At 43.2% G+C, this 17227-nt stretch overlaps 1 protein-coding gene across 3 annotated transcripts in view; it reads right to left on the bottom strand.

Annotated features, from left to right (window-relative positions):
- The window catches only part of MINDY1 (MINDY lysine 48 deubiquitinase 1), a 74868-nt gene that overhangs the window by 35610 nt on the left and 22031 nt on the right, over positions 1-17227 (bottom strand). For all 3 annotated transcript variants that reach the window (XM_068253550.1, XM_068253548.1, XM_068253549.1), the window contains exons 2-3: positions 12159-13385; positions 5916-5973 (exon numbers count right to left, since the gene is read on the bottom strand). In XM_068253550.1, the coding sequence (XP_068109651.1) occupies positions 5916-5973; positions 12159-12785 (685 nt within the window). In that variant the 5' untranslated portion in view covers positions 12786-13385. The remainder of the gene's footprint in view (positions 1-5915; positions 5974-12158; positions 13386-17227) is intronic.

Here is a 17227-nt window from a genome sequence, read left to right as displayed (position 1 = left end):
GCGTCCTGATGATCCTCTTCATCTACTACTTTTAACCATAGACCCTGAACAAGCATGCAGCAGAAAAAGGTGTTGCTGACATTATGGTCATATCTGCATTCTCATTTCTGGTTGTATTCTGACACTACTGCACCAAATAGATCAGTAGGGAAGCCAGGCAACTGGAGTTAACCTGCCTGGCGTTCTATCAAGATCGCCAGGCAGGCTGCGGGAGGGTTTTTTTTTAATAAAAAAAAAACTATTTCATGCAGCCAACTGAAAGTTGGCTGCATGAAAGCCCACTAGAGGGCGCTCCGGAGGCGTTCTTCCGATCGCCTCCGGCGCCCAGAATAAACAAGGAAGGCCGCAATGAGCGGCCTTCCTTGTTTTGCTTACATCGTCGCCATAGCGACGAGCGGAGTGACGTCATCGACATCAGCCGACGTCCTGACGTCAGCCGCCTCCGATCCAGCCCTTAGCGCTGGCCGGAACTTTTTGTTCCGGCTACGCTGGGCTCAGGCGGCTGGGGGGACCCTCTTTCGCCGCTGCTCGCGGCGGATCGCCGCAGAGCGGCGGCGATCAGGCAGCACACGCAGCTGGCAAAGTGCCGGCTGCGTGTGCTGCTTTTTATTTGAGCCAAATCGGCCCAGCAGGGCCTGAGCGGCAGGCTCCGGCGGTACTGGACGAGCTGAGCTCGTCCAGACCGCCAAGCAGGTTAAAAGGAAATAAATATGGCAGCCTCTATATTCTTCTCACGTCAGTTGTCCTTTACGGTATAACTGAAGGATAACTGATGTGCAAGGTAATGTCTATGTTTCCCTATACCTCAAGTAGTAATACTGGTTAAGGGAGTGCTGACCCCGGGAAGTGGTTACAGATCATAGCCATTTTTAAAATGGAGGATGGAGGATTCCATTGATCAGCGTGGACAAACAGGACACGAGAGAGGATGAAGAGATTGATAAGCAGACTGCGTGGGAAGCAAATAAGACGTGTGTACAGGTGAACTTGAAAAATTAGAATATCGTTTGCAAGTCCATTCATTTCAGTAACTCAACTTAAAAGGTGACTTACATTAAATAGACTCATTACAGGCAAAGGGAAATCTTTCAAACCTTAATTTGTTATAATTTTGAGGATTATGGCTTATAGTTTATAAAAACCCCAAAATCAAAATCTTACACCATTAGAATATTGTTAAAATGTTCAATATTCTAGGTTCAAAGTGTCAGACTCTAATCAGCTAATTAATCCAAAACACTTGCAAAGTGTTCCTATTTCATATATTAGTTTCACCAGCCCCTAGAAGTCCTTCGGCGAAGATCCGTTCTTTCCCCCGTAATGGTCACTATCCCAGCCGGGTTGGCTTCTTCTGGGCAGGCGGGGTGCGTGCCAGGAGTGTTCTGTGCCATGGGAGCATGTGCAAAACACACCTACACATGCGCAGAAGAAAGCCAACCCAGCTGGGTCGCCAGCCATTACAGAGCAAACAGCTAATGAGTGGCTGAGAGCGGAGCTTTGCCGAGGGGCACAGAGATTTCTAACGGCTGGAAGAAGCTCCAGGTGTTCGAGCCCAAATTCCTTATTTCCCAAAAATAAAGGACTACAAAAAAGGTTAACAAACTGCCTATTTTAATAGTGGGCAGCCTTTTTATCCCTCTTCTGTTAAAGAGACACTGAAGCGGAAAAAAAAATATGATATAGTGAATTGGTTGTGTACTATGAATAATTACTAGAAGATTAGCAGCAAAGAAAATATTCTCATACTTTTATTTTCAGGTATATAGTGTTTTTTCTAACATTGCATCATTCTCTAATATGTGCAGATTACACAACATTCAGCATTCAAAATGAGTCTTTCAGAGCAGTTTGTGAAGTAATGACCTCTCCTCTAGCAGAGAAAAAGTAAACAGTTCACTTACAGTTGAGATAATAAAAGTCAGATAACAGCCCTCTCCACGACTAAGACTTAAGGTAGCCATACACTGGTCGATTTGCCATCAGATTCGACCAACAGATAGATCCCTATCTGATCGAATCTGATCAGAGAGGGATCGTATGGCTACCTTTACTGCAAACAGATTGTGAACAGATTTCAGCCTGAAACCGTTCACAATCTGTTGTGGTGGTGGTGCTACTGGTGCTGCTGCCGCCGCTCCCCCCCCCCCCCCCCCCGCATACATTACCTGCTCCGCCGGCGCGAGTCCTCCCGGTCACCGCTGCTCAGTCTGTGCTCTGGTCTCCAGGTAAGGCATGCTTTGCTTCTTCCTGCCCGGCAGGAAGTTTAAACAGTAGAGCGCCTTCTACTGTTTAAACTTCCTGCCGGGCAGGAGGAACTGAAGCATGCCGGAGACCAGCGCGGACACGGAGCAGCGGTGACCGGGGGTAGTCGCGCCGGCGGAGCAGGTAATGTATTGCCGCTCTATTGCGTCGGTCGCCGGGCAATCGAACGCCGCTAGCGAAGTGCTCCATACCCGCGGGCGATCGACGGTAATTTTCCGCACGGAGCGACCGACGGGGTCGGACGAAATGGATCGAAATTCGGCGTGTAGCGCGCACAATTGGCAGCAGATTCGATCCCAGTGATCGAATCTGGTGTCGATACGGCGGCAAATCGGGCCAGTGTATGGCCAGCTTAAGTCGTAGAGCTTAATGGCTTGTTTGCATAGATATAACAACTGGAGTTTCTCAACTCTTCCTGTACTGGAAACAATTAGACTGATGTATCTGATCTTAATGTTTTATTTATTTCTTAGCTGTACTACACATACAAATCATAATATAATTTTTTTTCGCTTCAGTGTCTCTTTAAGGTTCCACCATTATATTTAGAGAACAGACTAAGCTCTCTCCCTCTCATTTTTAACTGGTTCTTTTTATAATGGAACCAGCTCAAAGATAATGGGGGATTGGGAAGGATCACAAAACAAAGGTCTGCACTGCCTTCACTCATTTCTCCCCAACTGTAAATGTGTGTGCTGTCAGAACTCTAGCAACACAAAAAAATGGGAAGGCAGAAAATAACTTTTGATGCAAAACCATAAAAAGTGCAGAAGAAAAAAAATAAAAATGGTGTGTATGAAGGAGAAGATTACTGTATGCAGCCAGAATCAGAAGTCCAGGAAAGCAGTGTACTGTATTGTTTATTAAGAGGCAGACTGTGTTCAGTTCTTATCAAGGGTTCAGGAAACAAGTCAGAACAGAACAGGAGATTTATTTTGGCAGTGCTAGGTCCCTTGAGAATGCACATTTATTACTCCATATGGAAACAGAAGTTGAGTCAAACAGAATGGGTATGTAACAATAACTATATTATTGAAACAAAAAACAAAACAGGTGACCGTTTAAATTCAAGCAATTTTATGTGAAACTTAACAGTAAAGAAGATAAAGAAAGGGGCCTTCACTTAGAAGTGATACTTCTTTTTCACCCATGAACCTGATTATCAGGAAAGAGAATAGGTAAAGTAAAACATTTTTATGATGAATAAACAGAGTGAAAAGGGGCTGGCACAGTGGATATCAGCCTTGGGGGAGGGTCTCCACTATATGGTATCAGGGTGCAGGGTATAGCCTTTTGCGTGCATGGATAGGTAAACTAGATATAGTACAGCTGATGAATAAAAGAAGGGAACAATCCTGCACTGCTCCAAGGCCTTTTTAATTGTATTTCAGTCAGTAAACATCTTCATCCATAAAACATTCAGGTTTTTCACAGGAAAGCAAACATAACTGACATACCCTGTTTTGGTCCTGGCTGTGGGGCAATGTGGGAGTGGCAGCGGCCCGCCTGACGACCGTTTCGCTCTGAGTGAGCTTCCTCTGAGGCTCCGTGCGCTCAGAGGAGCCTCAGAGGAAGCTCACTCAGAGCGAAACGGTCGTCAGGCGGGCCGCTGCCACTCCCACATTGCCCCACAGCCAGGACCAAAACAGGGTATGTCAGTTATGTTTGCTTTCCTGTGAAAAACCTGAATGTTTTATGGATGAAGATGTTTACTGACTGAAATACAATTAAAAAGGCCTTGGAGCAGTGCAGGATTGTTCCCTTCTTTTATTCATAAAACATTTTTATGACCTTAATTGGGTGTTTGAAGTTACAATAGACTAAGACAAAAAAGGCCATGCATTGAGCACATAAGGCAAACTAAAAATAAACAAAAAGGAGATAGAATGTACAGAAATGTACTTTAGAAAAGAAAAAAAGAAAAAGAAAAGAAAAAAAAGTAAGAGAAGAGGTAAAAGAAGAAAAAAGGAAAAAAAGTTGATGGGATCCAAAGAACAACATGAGATAAACAAAAAGAGAAAAAAAAATAATTGACCATCCAGTTTAAGTTTCCATACACTACATTAAAATGGTCCTAAAAGCAAACAAAAAAAACCCCTAACAAATAAATGAATTACGCAAGGAAATATTTTACAATTATGTATCTAAATTAAACAAAAAAGTTGGGACCCCACCCAAACTAAACATTTTAGCCAATTGGCCATATTGTGATCAGAGATGTGTGAGGGAGGAGGGACACATACATCCATAGATGCATTATATATCAGAATAATTTATTTTGCCAAGTATAACTGAGGTTTTACCCGGAATTTTTTTTTATGGCGCACACAGGGTTGGCGAAAGTACAATACAATGTGTGTGTGTGTGTGCGTGCGTGTGTGTGTGTCTTCCTGGCGGTAAGCCCAAGCTGAGCTCGGGCTATGCCGTGCAGGAGGATATCTCTGCCCCTGGCGATTTGCCCCATTTAAAGCGCTGTGCGCGCAGCTAGCACTTCGCTAGCCACGCGCACAGCTTGATCGCCGCCACTCAGCGGCGATCGTCCGCACGCAGCGGCCGAAGAGGGCCCCCCCGCCAGAGCCCTATGCTGCCCAGACCAATGAGTTCCAGGCAGCGATATGGGCTGGATCGGAGGCGTCTGACGTCAGGACGTCGGCTGACGTCCATGACGTCATTCCGATCGTCGCCATGGCGACAGGAGAAGCCAAACGGGAACGCGTTATATACGCGTTCCCCTGTTTGCTATTGATGCCGTCGTCGATCGCACTAGAGGGACACATGCGCCCTCTAGTGGCGTTTCATGTAGCTACCACTCTAGTAGCTTTACATGAAACCAAAAAAACAAAAAAATAAATGGATTTCTGCCTATTTGGCAGAAAAAATTAACCGCCAGGAGGGTTAAAAGCTCAGTAGCATGCACGTCTATATACAGCACAGACACTGACTGCCCGATGCCAGATACATGTGCTTGCCAGTTGCTTGATCCGACACTAGAACAACACTAACCTTACTCCCAGAGCAGCAGAAACAACTTACCGATCGTCCGGGCGCCATCTGCCACACACCCTGCAGTTTTCAGCGGCTGTCCAGAGTCCTCCATGTACGGGGCCTGGCGTGTCACGTGACCCACACTGTGTCACGTGACATGCTGGGGGCCGTACATGGGCACAGGGAAGCCGCTGGGAGCTGCAAGATGTGCAGCAAGTGGAGCCTGAACAATCGCCAAGTTTTTTCTGCACAGAAAATCGCTAAAATGTTGCCCCTGTGCCCCTCAGTCATGTTGGTAGTCGAGACTTCCAGATGCCAGAGTTCCAGATAACGGGGGTAATTACTGTAAAATATATCTGCATGATGTATACCTCAGCATTTCCAGTGTGAAAACATTAACTGCATGGGGTTTAGATGTTCTTGCCATGCCTATGTGGGTTTCTTCCCACATCCCAAAACCACGCAGATAAGTTAATTGGCTTCTCCCTAAAAATTGGCCCAAGACTACAATGGACATATAGGACTATGGCAGTGATTAGAGAGTGTAAGCCCCACAAAGGTACAGCTAGTACCAAGACTATGCATTCTGTAAAGTGGAAGATGTCAGTGCTATATCAAATTCTAAATAATCATTATATACATGCAATGCACACAGCTTCCTCACTTACCTAGATGAGCCATTAATTCCTCAGAGGTGACCACTTCCTTCCCTGGTGGTAATTTCACCTGTGATAAAAAAAGAGACAAGTCACTGATACAGGAGAGGTCCTTCAATATACTTTGTACATAATACCTCCACTGACAATGCAGTACCAACTTCTGTAACATCATTATAACATATTGGTTGGTGAACAGAGGCGCCAGAAGGATAAAAGTACATAAAATGTTTAAAAAATTGCTGGGAGGAAGTGGTGGACTCGCCTCCGTTAAAGCAGACACCAAGGACTGTAAATATATAGATATACACATTTATTAAAAATACCCCAAAGATGCAACGTGTTTCGCGGGCACAGCCCACTTCTTCAGGCAATAAGCAGGGGATAAACAGCAATTCAGTTATAGCAAGCAGAGCACCTCAGAAATATATTTGAGTCCATCCCAGGTGGAGGGGTGATCTACCCCCTTTCTTCCTATCTACAGAGCGACTTCTTAATCCTGAGTGAGGACAGGTCTAATCTCCTCACCTGCTAATGAGTGGTTACCTAGGTGGTAACCCGTGTTTGTGAGTATTACCATCTCACTGTTTCATTTATTCAATCAATTTTGACATACTACACCATATTGGGCTCTCGATTTCTCTTCAACTTTATCATTATAACATGTCTTGTTATACCCAAAACACCTAGTTGATGCTTTATTAGTGGAAATAAAGATATTTCAATTGGTAAACACTTTACTAGCTCTTAAAGAGGAACTCCAGTAAAAATAATGTAATACAAATTTTTTTTTTAATAATAATTATGTATAAATGATTTAGTCAGTGTTTGCCCATTGCAAAAAATCGTTCCTCTCCCTAATTTAAATTCTGACATTTATCACATGGTGACATTTTTACTGCTGGTAGTGATGTAGTTGCTGCTTGTTTTTTTTGGCAGCTGGAAACAGCCATTTCCCACAATGCAACAAGGTTCACAGACAGGAAACTGCCAGGACCACGGTCCTCAGATTTTCTTGTGGGAGGGGTTTCACCACAATATCAGCCATACAAAGTCCCCTGATGATCCGTTTGTGAAAAGGAATAGATTTCTCATGTAAAAGGGGGTATCAGCTACTAATTGGGATGAAGTTCAATTCTTGGTCACGGTTTCTCTTTAAATCCATGTGGTTATGAAAATGTTTTATTTTTCTTCCTCACTATGGGGGAATTACATACCTAGTGGCATATTATGTTAAGATATCAATTTACCATTTTTTTTAAATTTTTTTACACTATATGTGGCTATTATAGTACAGGTGCGTACATACGCATTACCAAATGCAACGTCGGGTACGCCGGCCCCTACCGCTGGGCGGTCTTTAGCCAACAGTATGCGCGTGTGTACGCGCTGTCGGCGGACTGATAAGGCAGTTTCTGAACGATCTACTGAGCGCATAATGTCGGCTAAAGACCGCCCAGCGGGAGGGTCCGGCGGACCAGTCGTTGCATTTGGTAGTGCTTGTGTATATTATATTTCCAGTATAAAGATTTTGATATGCCAAAATGCCAGAGGAAAAATTTTTACATTTTATCTTAGGTTTACTGCTATTTTTTCCTGATGAGTAGGAGTGCGAGGAAGAGCTGTGGAAGGTCAGTGGCTGGGATGGCTACATAGCCGCCTACTGTAATGAGCCGACACCCTAAACCAAAAAAGCACAGAGACAACGGGAGCCCAAATGGTGCAGTATGCTACAAAGGAATCACAAAAGGAGGTTGCAAAAGGGGCAACCAACCACTGCCTAGATCTATGAACCCAACTCCACTCGGGGATCCAGGCAAACCAAAAGTGGTCGCACTCTTAGGTAAAACAGGTCCCTGAGAACCCACGGGGGTCTAATCCTAAACGCCTCCCAAAGCAAAGCAGTGCGGGGGAGGGGGGGATATATGAAGCAGAAAAGGAGAAAAAGGCACCCAAAAAGTGATAAAACTATGTTAAAAACAATAAAATAAAGGTTGAGGTGGCTTACCTTAAAGAGTAACTGTTAGCCCCCAAAGTGAAATTTAAATCTGTACAGCAATGTATTATTTAGTATTAAAGTGATCAAAAAAGCCAATGCGTTCTGCAAAAATCAATATAATTTTGCTACTATGTAGCCTTTTGCCCACGCTAACGACGCAAAGCCGCATATCAGATACTGATGACGAGCATGCAGAGCATGCCTATGTTTGCCCGGCCCCCCTCTCCCCCCCAGGACCAGGTGCCGATCTATTTGCACCACAAACAGCTGACCGCTCTGACACGGAGAGAGAGCGGCAGCACTTCCAGCGGGAGCACCGCAGAGCAGCCGCCGCCGAGTCACATGTGAGAGAATCACATGTGAGAGATGCACGGCGGCGGCTGCTCTGCGGTGCTCCCGCTGGAAGTGCTGCCGCTCTCTCTCCGTGTCAGAGCGGTCAGCTGTTTGTGGTGCAAATAGATCGGCACCTGGTCCTGGGGGGGAGAGGGGGCGTCTTTAGCGTGGGCAAAAGGCTACATAGTAGCAAAATTATATTGATTTTTGCAGAACGCATTGGCTTTTTTGATCACTTTTATACTAAAATAAAACATTGCTGTACAGATTTAAATTTCACTTTGGGGGCTAACAGTTACTCTTTAAATAAAATTAATATAATAGATGAATTTGTCTTCATTAATGTGCCTTATTCTTGGCTCAGAGCACTTTGTAGCACTTTATTTGGCCTGAGGAAGTGGGCAACGACCCACAAAATGCGTTGCTAGTGCAAATAACATTCATATACGGTAATAGAGGAATTTGTCTTCACGGAGGTAAGCCACCCTAACCCTCATTTATTTTATTGTTTGCAACACGATTTTTTGAGCACCTTTTTCTCCCTATGTACTGTAATGAGCCATACACAAAGCTAGAGCTGGTGCAAAATGCTTGCACATGAAGCGCATGTTGAAATCTGATCTAATATTGAGTGGTGCAATCTGGTAGACAAAGCGGATGATCAGTATCGGCAATATCAATGGTTTCCCTGATTTTCCAAAAATCTCAGTGAGATTTCTCATGTAAATCAGTGTGTAAGTATGTATGTGTATGTATATACAGTGGTTTGCAAAAGCATTCGGACCCCTTGAGGTTTACCACATTTTGTCATATTACTGCCACAAACATGAATCAATTTTATTGGAATTCCATGTGAAAGACCAATACAAAGTAGTGTACATGTGAGAAGTGGAACAAAAATCATACATGATTCCAAACATTTTTTTTACAAATCAATAACTGCAAAGTAGGGTGTGCGTAATTATTCAGCCCCCTTTGGACTGAGTGCAGTCAGTTGCCCATAGACATTGCCTGATGAGTGCTAATGAGTAAATAGAGTGCACCTGTGTGTAATCTAATGTCAGTACAAATACAGCTGCTCTGTGATGGCCTAAGAGGTTGTCTAAGAGAATATTGGGAGCAACACCACCATGAAGTCCAAAGAACACACCAGACAGGTCAGGGATAAAGTTATTCAGAAATTTAAAACAGGCTCAGGCTACAAGAAGATTTCCAAAGCCTTGAACATGCCACAGCGCACTGTTCAAGCGATCATTCAGAAATGGAAGGAGTATGGCACCACTGTAAACCTACCAAGACAAGGCCATCCACCTAAACTCACAGGCCGAACAAGGAGAGCGCTGATCAGAAATGCAGTCAAGAGGCCTATGGTGACTCTGGACAAGCTGCAGAGATGTACAGCTCAGGTGGGGGAATCTGTCCATAGGACAACTATAAGTCGTGCACTGCACAAAGTTGGCCTTTATAGAAGACTGGCAAGAAGAAAGCCATTGTTAACAGAAAAGCCTAAGAAGTCCCGTTTGCAGTTTGCCACAAGCCATGTTGGGGACACAGCAAACATGTGGAAGAAGGTGCTCTGGTCAGATGAGACCAAAATGGAACTTTTTTGGCCAAAATGCAAAACGCTATGTGTGGCAGAAAACTAACACTGTACATCACTCAGAACACACCATCCCCACTGTCAAATATGGTGGTGGCAGCATCATGCGCTGGGGGTGCTTCTCTTCAGCAGGGACAGGGAAGCTGGTCAGAGTTGATGGGAAGATGTATGGAGCCAAATACAGGGCAATCTTGGTAGAAAACCTCTTGGAGTCTGCAAAAGACTTGAGACTGGAGCAGAGGTTCACCTTCCAGCAGGACAATGACCCTAAACATAAAGCCAGGGCAACAATGGAATGGTTTAAAACAAAACATATCCATGTGTTAGAATGGCCCAGTCAAAGTCCAGATCTAAATCCAATCGAGAATCTGTGGCAAGATCTGAAAACTGCTGTTCACAAACACTGTCCATCTAATCTGACTGAGCTGGAGCTGTTTTGCAAAGAAACCTAACCAAGACAAGGCCATCCACCTAAACTCACAGGTGGTGGAAGCATCATGCTCTGGGGGTGCTTCTCTTCAGCAGGGACAGGGAAGCTGGTCAGAGTTGATGGGAAGATAGATGGAGCCAAATGCAATGCAATCTTGGAAGAAAACCTCTTGTAGTCTGCAAAAGACTTGAGAATGGGGTGGAGGTTCACCTTCCAGCAGGACAACGACCCTAAACAAAGCCAGGGAAACAATGGAATGGTTTAAAACAAAACATATCCATGTGTTAGAATGGCCCAGTCATAGTTCAGATCTAAATCCAAATCGAGAATCTGTAGCAAGATCTGAAAACTGCTGTTCACAAACGCTGTCCATCTAATCTGACTGTGCTGGAACGGTTTTGCAAAGAAGAATGGGCAAGGATTTCAGTCTCTAGATGTGCAAAGCTGGTAGAGACATACCCTAAAAGACTGGCAGCTGTAATTGCAGCAAAAGGTGGTTCTACAAAGTATTGACTCAGGGGGCTTAATAGTTACGCACACCCCACTTTGCAGTTTTGTTTTTTAAATTATGTCTAGAATCATGTAGGATTTTCGTTCCACTGCTCATGTGTACACCACTTTGTTTTGGTCTTTCACCTGGAATTCCAATAAAATTGATTCATGTTTGTGGCAGTAATGACAAAATGTGTAAAACTTCAAGGGGGCCCGAATACTTTTGCAAAGCACTGTATATACATATATATACATACTTACACACTGATTCACATGAGAAAACTCACTGAGATTTTTGGAAAATCTGACTGGACAAGTAAAAGCTTACAAAACTAAGGTGGGGACGGGGTACAAGGAGCTTAGCTTTAGCTTAGCTTGGAGACCATAACCATCGAAACACTTGTTTAAACCTGAATGAAACCAGAGCATGTTGTGGAAATAAACAAAAACGGGATTTGCTACTCAGTAAAACGAAATGCATGCAACACTGATGTAGTGCAAGTAGGTGTATATAACAACTATCTTAACTAGTAGGACTACTCTTTGGGGAAAAAAAAAAAAAAACACACACACACACAGAACACATTTAAAGCTAAGGCACGGAATAGTTTTCCATAGCATGTTACTACCATGGAATTACCTGCAAGTATTTGCATTACACCATTACAGACATTGGGCTTGATGGATACAGGAGCAATCCAGCAACGCTAATTGCAGCATCCCTTCTGTTTTTAGTGAAACTGTTCATTGTAATGTAAAAGATAAAGCTGCTTCTGTCCCGTTTCCCAGCCTCCCCCCCCCCCCCCCCACCACACACACACGCCCATCGGCAAAGTGAATTGTGCTGGATAGAACAGTCCATTTCCTCACTACTGTGAAGAAACCAGAGCTGTGGATTCGGTACAAAAATCATCCGACAACTCAGTTTATAAAACCACCGACTCAGTCTCCAGGTACCCAAAATTGCTCCAACTCCACAGCCCTGGAAGAAACCTGTTTTCTCATTGCCTCCAATGCAGCACTTCAGCTTCTGTTCCACTGGGCTCAGCAGTTCAGAAAGATTGCTGCAGGAGAAAACTTGCGGTCCGTTCAGTGGATTGTGCGGAACGGATTCGGTAGAATGGACGCATGTGAACGGATCCATAGGTTACCATTGGATCCATTAGCATCCATTGCGATCCGTTCCCTTCTAATCCGGGAACAGACCGTTTTTAAATGTTAATGTGAACCGGGCCTTAGACATATGTACACTAGCATGTTATTTAGCTGACATAATCTTGTCTAGGAACTCCTACACAAATCACAGAAAGTTTTGCCACTTTTTGCCTTTAGAAGGCTAAGAAAACATTTGGGTGTGATGGATGTGACAAGACACACAACACACGTATTGATTCCACTTACCTTCCAACGCAAGAAGAGGATGTTCATGATTGCCAGAAGCGGGCATGGTCCATTCTCGCTCTGAGTTATAATCGGCGTCCTCTCTCCTTTCCAGTTAATCCACTTGACAAAGTAGTAGTCTGCCACACTTGGCTCCTCATTTCCTGTTGGCTTGGATGTCGCACCTTCCAATGCCTCCTCACACGGGCTGACACTGGTGCTGGAGCACAGCAAGTTCTGCAGAGAGGGATTCTGCGGTTTTACCTCAACCTCCGATGGCCGACTACACTCGGGCTGTTCAGATTCCACAGATGTAGATGTCGTATTAAACTTGTCGGACTCTGCAGAAAGCTGCAAATTACCATCCTCAACTTCCTGATCAAATTCCAGATCACTGGATTTGCTGCCATTACTGTCACTGGAGACAGACGCTTCGAAAGGCTCGGATGTCTCCTGACTTCTTTCCAGTGCAGTATCTGAAGCCAAATCAGAGTCCATCTCCTGATTCTCTGAATCTGCTTTGGGAATTTTCAGCTCTTCCTGAACGATTAGAGGTTTTTTCTCCGGCACTTCAGATGGTTCCTGCTGGGCAGGGACAGTAGCTTCTTCCCTTTGATCAGTTTTTCCATTTTCTGTTGAAGGGTCCATAATGCCACACACTGCACAAAGGTTCTCGGTGTACAATTTTATACAAAAGTATAACAAAATATCTCTTCCTGTCTCAAAGGGTCAGATGTATTCACCCAAGGAGAAAAAAAAAATTATATATAGGTATATAAATATACTTCCAAAAACTCTGAAAAATTCTTCTTGTAAATATTTTACATTAATAGTTTACAGGCAGTCTTAAAAATATTAAGCATAGGAAAACAATAAACCGAAAAAAACAAAACCCCAAATTTATTTTTGGGTTTATTTGTAGGTTTTTCTGAACGAGGTCAGGTGTTTTGTGCGATAAAATACAACACTGGTTTTCCAAGAAAAAAAATATGTTATCTAAATGGAATCTGAATGGAGGTAAGAAGGGAAAAGGTTTTGGAAGGAAGTAGATGGGTTGGCACCTACTGTATGAGTTATGAACAAAAGGGTGGAAAAAAATTGTGCATTTATCAAAAGATAAAAAAAAAAAATACTTTGCGTAAATTGATCCTCAATTAACTCATCTTCTTGAGGATTCTTGTTTTAAGTAAAGTTCAGTGTGAATATACTAGTTGATTCTTGCTAGTCAAGTTGAGACCAAATGGTAGCCTGTTAAAAGAAGAAAAAAAATATAGCATTAGTATTAAAAACTACAGTGTAGGAAAAGCAGAAATACTGAAACTTGTTATTGCACCCGGGAATCAGTAGCCAGTCGCTAAGTGAGCCTAAACTGAGAATTCAGATGGTAGGCAAGGAATTTTGGAAGTTTAAGGCTAGGCTCACAGTGGGCTTTGCATTCCCTGTAACAGAAGGCATGCAATAAAACAAGAATGTGGCGCTGAAAATTGACAAATGTCAATGAAAATTATGCTTCACTATAAACATGCATTTTTGCGGTAAAGCACTGAATACAGTAGAGGTTGGGATGCTGCACGCCATTACCACCACACCAGCCGCACTGTGAATGTCACACAGGTTGTGCATTGCAGTGGAATGTTCCATTTTACAATGCGGTTATTACATTTTACCGAAATGTACCACTGAACATAGCATAAAGGAAACATCACTAGACTATACAGGGAGGACATAAAACATCACAAGGGTCTAGTAAGCATAGTGTACTGTAGTGGCTGGATAGTGTTAAGGGCTCTGCCTCTGAAACAGGAGACCAGGGTACAAATCTTGGCTCTCCCTGTTCAGTAAGCCAACACCTATTTAGGAAGGAGACCTTGGAAAAAGAGTCCCTGCACTGCAACTGCCTAATGAGCGAGCCCTAGTGGCTCTGGCACTTTGAGTCCGCCAGGAGAAAAATTAGAAATATTCTTTGTCTTGTCTAAGCATAACAGGACTCTACTCAGTACATTGAAGACCTTAAAAAAACATTGCTTTAAGCAGATTACTATTATTATTATAATTGATTTATAAAGCGCCAACATATTCTGCGGGGCTCTACAAAGTAGGAAAACAAACAAGGAGTACATAATGATACAGACAATAATATACATCAAATATGGACACTGGTACAAAATACAGAACTGGTGATTAAAATGACAGATGTAACATGATGAATAAAATGTGTAACAAGTGCAAGCTATGTAACAAATACATTCGAAGACACAAAAGGGTAAGAGAGCCCTGCCCTTGCGAGCTTACAATCTGAAGGAATGGGTAAGTATGTGGTATACATACAGGCACAGTGCATGTTTAGATTATCTAGTAAGGAGTAAAACTTGAGAGCTTGAAGGGGAATAGCCTAAGTTGTAGTATATGCTTGTCGGAAAAATGAGTTTTGAAGGAGCGTTTAAAGATTTCAAAGGTTGGAGAGTGATGGATGTGCTGTGGTAGGGCATTCCAGAGGAGGGGTGAAGCACGTGAGAAGTCTTGTATACGTGAATGTGAGGAAGTATTTCTAGAGGTTGACAAAATAAGCTCCTGTGCAGATCTGAGATTGCGATTGGGTTGGTATCTGGAAACTAGTGAGAAAATGTATGGGGAGAGAGATTGTGGAGAGCCTTGTAGGTTAAGCAGATAACACATTTTCTCCGTAGGTGTGCAGAAGCATAAGCTGAATCCTATGACTCAATGTGTACACCCTTCCAATGATTTGCTGACATGCTACACGATGAGCTGTAATTTAACAACAAACCTTCAAACAACATAATGCAGCAGTCAGTACCCTAACGAAAGTCCAACTCCAGGAACATTTTTACTTCCATTTTGGATTCTGAGAATGGAATTTGCACCTCAAGTTTTTCTTCTATCTTGCTACCTGTGTTCCCCTTTTAGGGATATTGATTTTGAAACCAGACTGAAAGTGGTTAAATCTCCCCCACAGGGACACAAATGACAAAACATTTTCCATAGAACGTGGTGACATACATGTGACATGAGATAGACATGTGTATGTATAGTACCAAGCACACAAATGACTAGCCTTTTTCTTTCTCTGCCTCAAAGAGTTAAAAATCTGGTATGCAAGTGACAGTTTCTGTCCAGGCCTGGATCGGGTCAGACTGGGTCTGACTTTAGCATAACCCTCACTGATTAGTACTTAAAGCCATAAACTACTTTCCTGTCAGTAAATGGCTTCTGAGAGCAGGAAAGTGACAAAAAAAAAGTCAATAATTAATAGATTTGAGCTCTAGCATACGTCAATGAAGAGGTCATTGAGCAGAGACAATGAAACAGTAAAAAATTAAAAACTAGATTTAAACAAAATAAAACTGTGGGATATCTAAAAAAGTAATTTTTAGGAGAAGGAGGATGGAGGCAAGTGTTTTTCTCATCAGTTTATTTTCACCTCAGATGTCCTTTAGGGCCCTTTTCCACCAGCGCGTTTGCGCTGGCTGAATCGCAAACCGCTAGCGATTTTACAATCGCTACGGTTTGCTTTTTAACATAGGAATCGCGGTAGGTCATTTCCACTACCGCGATTCGTTTTTTACTTGATCGCGATCGCGCCACGGAGCGACTTTTGCCGCGATTTTGCTATGCAGTGCATAGCATAGCAAAATCGCGGACGCGAACGTCGGGGAATCGCCGCTAATTGTGATTCAGCAATCGCTAGCGTTCAGCGTGAACGCTAGCGATTGCTAGTGGAAAAGGGCCCTTAAAGTCACATGCCAATTTGTTAAAATGGGATTGTAACACATGCAATGAAATCAAAAGAGATTTACATATCAGTTTAAAATTGCAAAACTTCATTTGGGTTTTGGTGTATGTGGGAGACAAAACCCTTTACATCTAGCAGAATAAATTCACACACAGCATGCAATTTCTCATTGACTATCATTAGTTACACAAATACCAACGCACATGGGAGCTGAATCAAGAAGCTGAACTGCTATAAAAGCGCAAGCTACATGACAGCACTGCAGGCTAAATACGGGGAGGCATGCAACGTGCAGCTGGCAGGATAGCATGCCTAACTTAGTTACGCGCACGCCTGGGTGCTGTGAAGTATCTCGAACACGATACTTCATGGCACCCAGGAGAGCGTGTTACCAAGTAAACAGGGTGCTAAACCAAGGAAGGCATGCTACACTGCACGACCGAGCGTAGTGTGCCTCCCTGTATTTAGCCTGTGGTGCTGTCATGTACTGTAGTTTGCGCTTCTATAGCTGTGCAGCTTCATGAATCAGCCCCCGGTTGTCCCAAAAAATTGGGTGCGGAAAAACATGCGTTTTTCACATAGAGAAAAGTGTGAACCCCGCCTGCGGAATCAAAAGATGTCTGACTCCTTTGCACATTATCCAACATTGCACAGTTGGTACTTTGTGCATGCATTTTTTTTTTTCAATCTGTTAACGCAAAGGCAACCTGTGCTGACAGCAATACAGAGGCTGCCATCATTATTCCATTCATAAATAACATATGCCTAACCACCATGCTGATGTTCTGACTTCAGTAGAGTTAGGTTGCCCATACATTACTTTCCATCTAAACAGTGAGCAATCAACTTTATTGGGCGATCAAAAACAGTGTAGTTGATGAAATATGAATAGTCTAGTGGCCCACACACTGCAAGATCCTGGCAATTCTCTTTCACTAATCGATCTGAACGATGTTGTGTCTTCATGCTCTGAAACCAAAAATCAATTATCTGCCGATCAAAAGCATGTGAACATTAGCTGATTCTTATTTTCCATCCTGCTCCATCGGGTAAATTTGTCGATTCGGGCAGATCTCAGCCAGTGCCCACCAACCAAGCAAAATTGAACAATTGATTCTCCGCTGATATAACATTATCAAATCGAACGGTTGACCCAACAGAAAAATCGAGTAATTTATGGACCCTTAAAATACGCATGTTTAATAATTCCTTTTTTTGTATAGCGCTTTTCTCCTGTCAGACTCAAAGCGCTTGTGAGGCAACCACTTGAGTGCACTTAGTAGGCCCACTGAAAATCCAATTTGCGATTCAGATTTTCCGTGGATGCTATCAAAACAAA

Source organism: Hyperolius riggenbachi, chromosome 9, assembly GCF_040937935.1.
Source record: "Hyperolius riggenbachi isolate aHypRig1 chromosome 9, aHypRig1.pri, whole genome shotgun sequence".
Classification (NCBI taxonomy): Eukaryota; Metazoa; Chordata; class Amphibia; order Anura; family Hyperoliidae; genus Hyperolius; species Hyperolius riggenbachi.
This window is presented reverse-complemented; position numbering and strand designations above follow the sequence as displayed.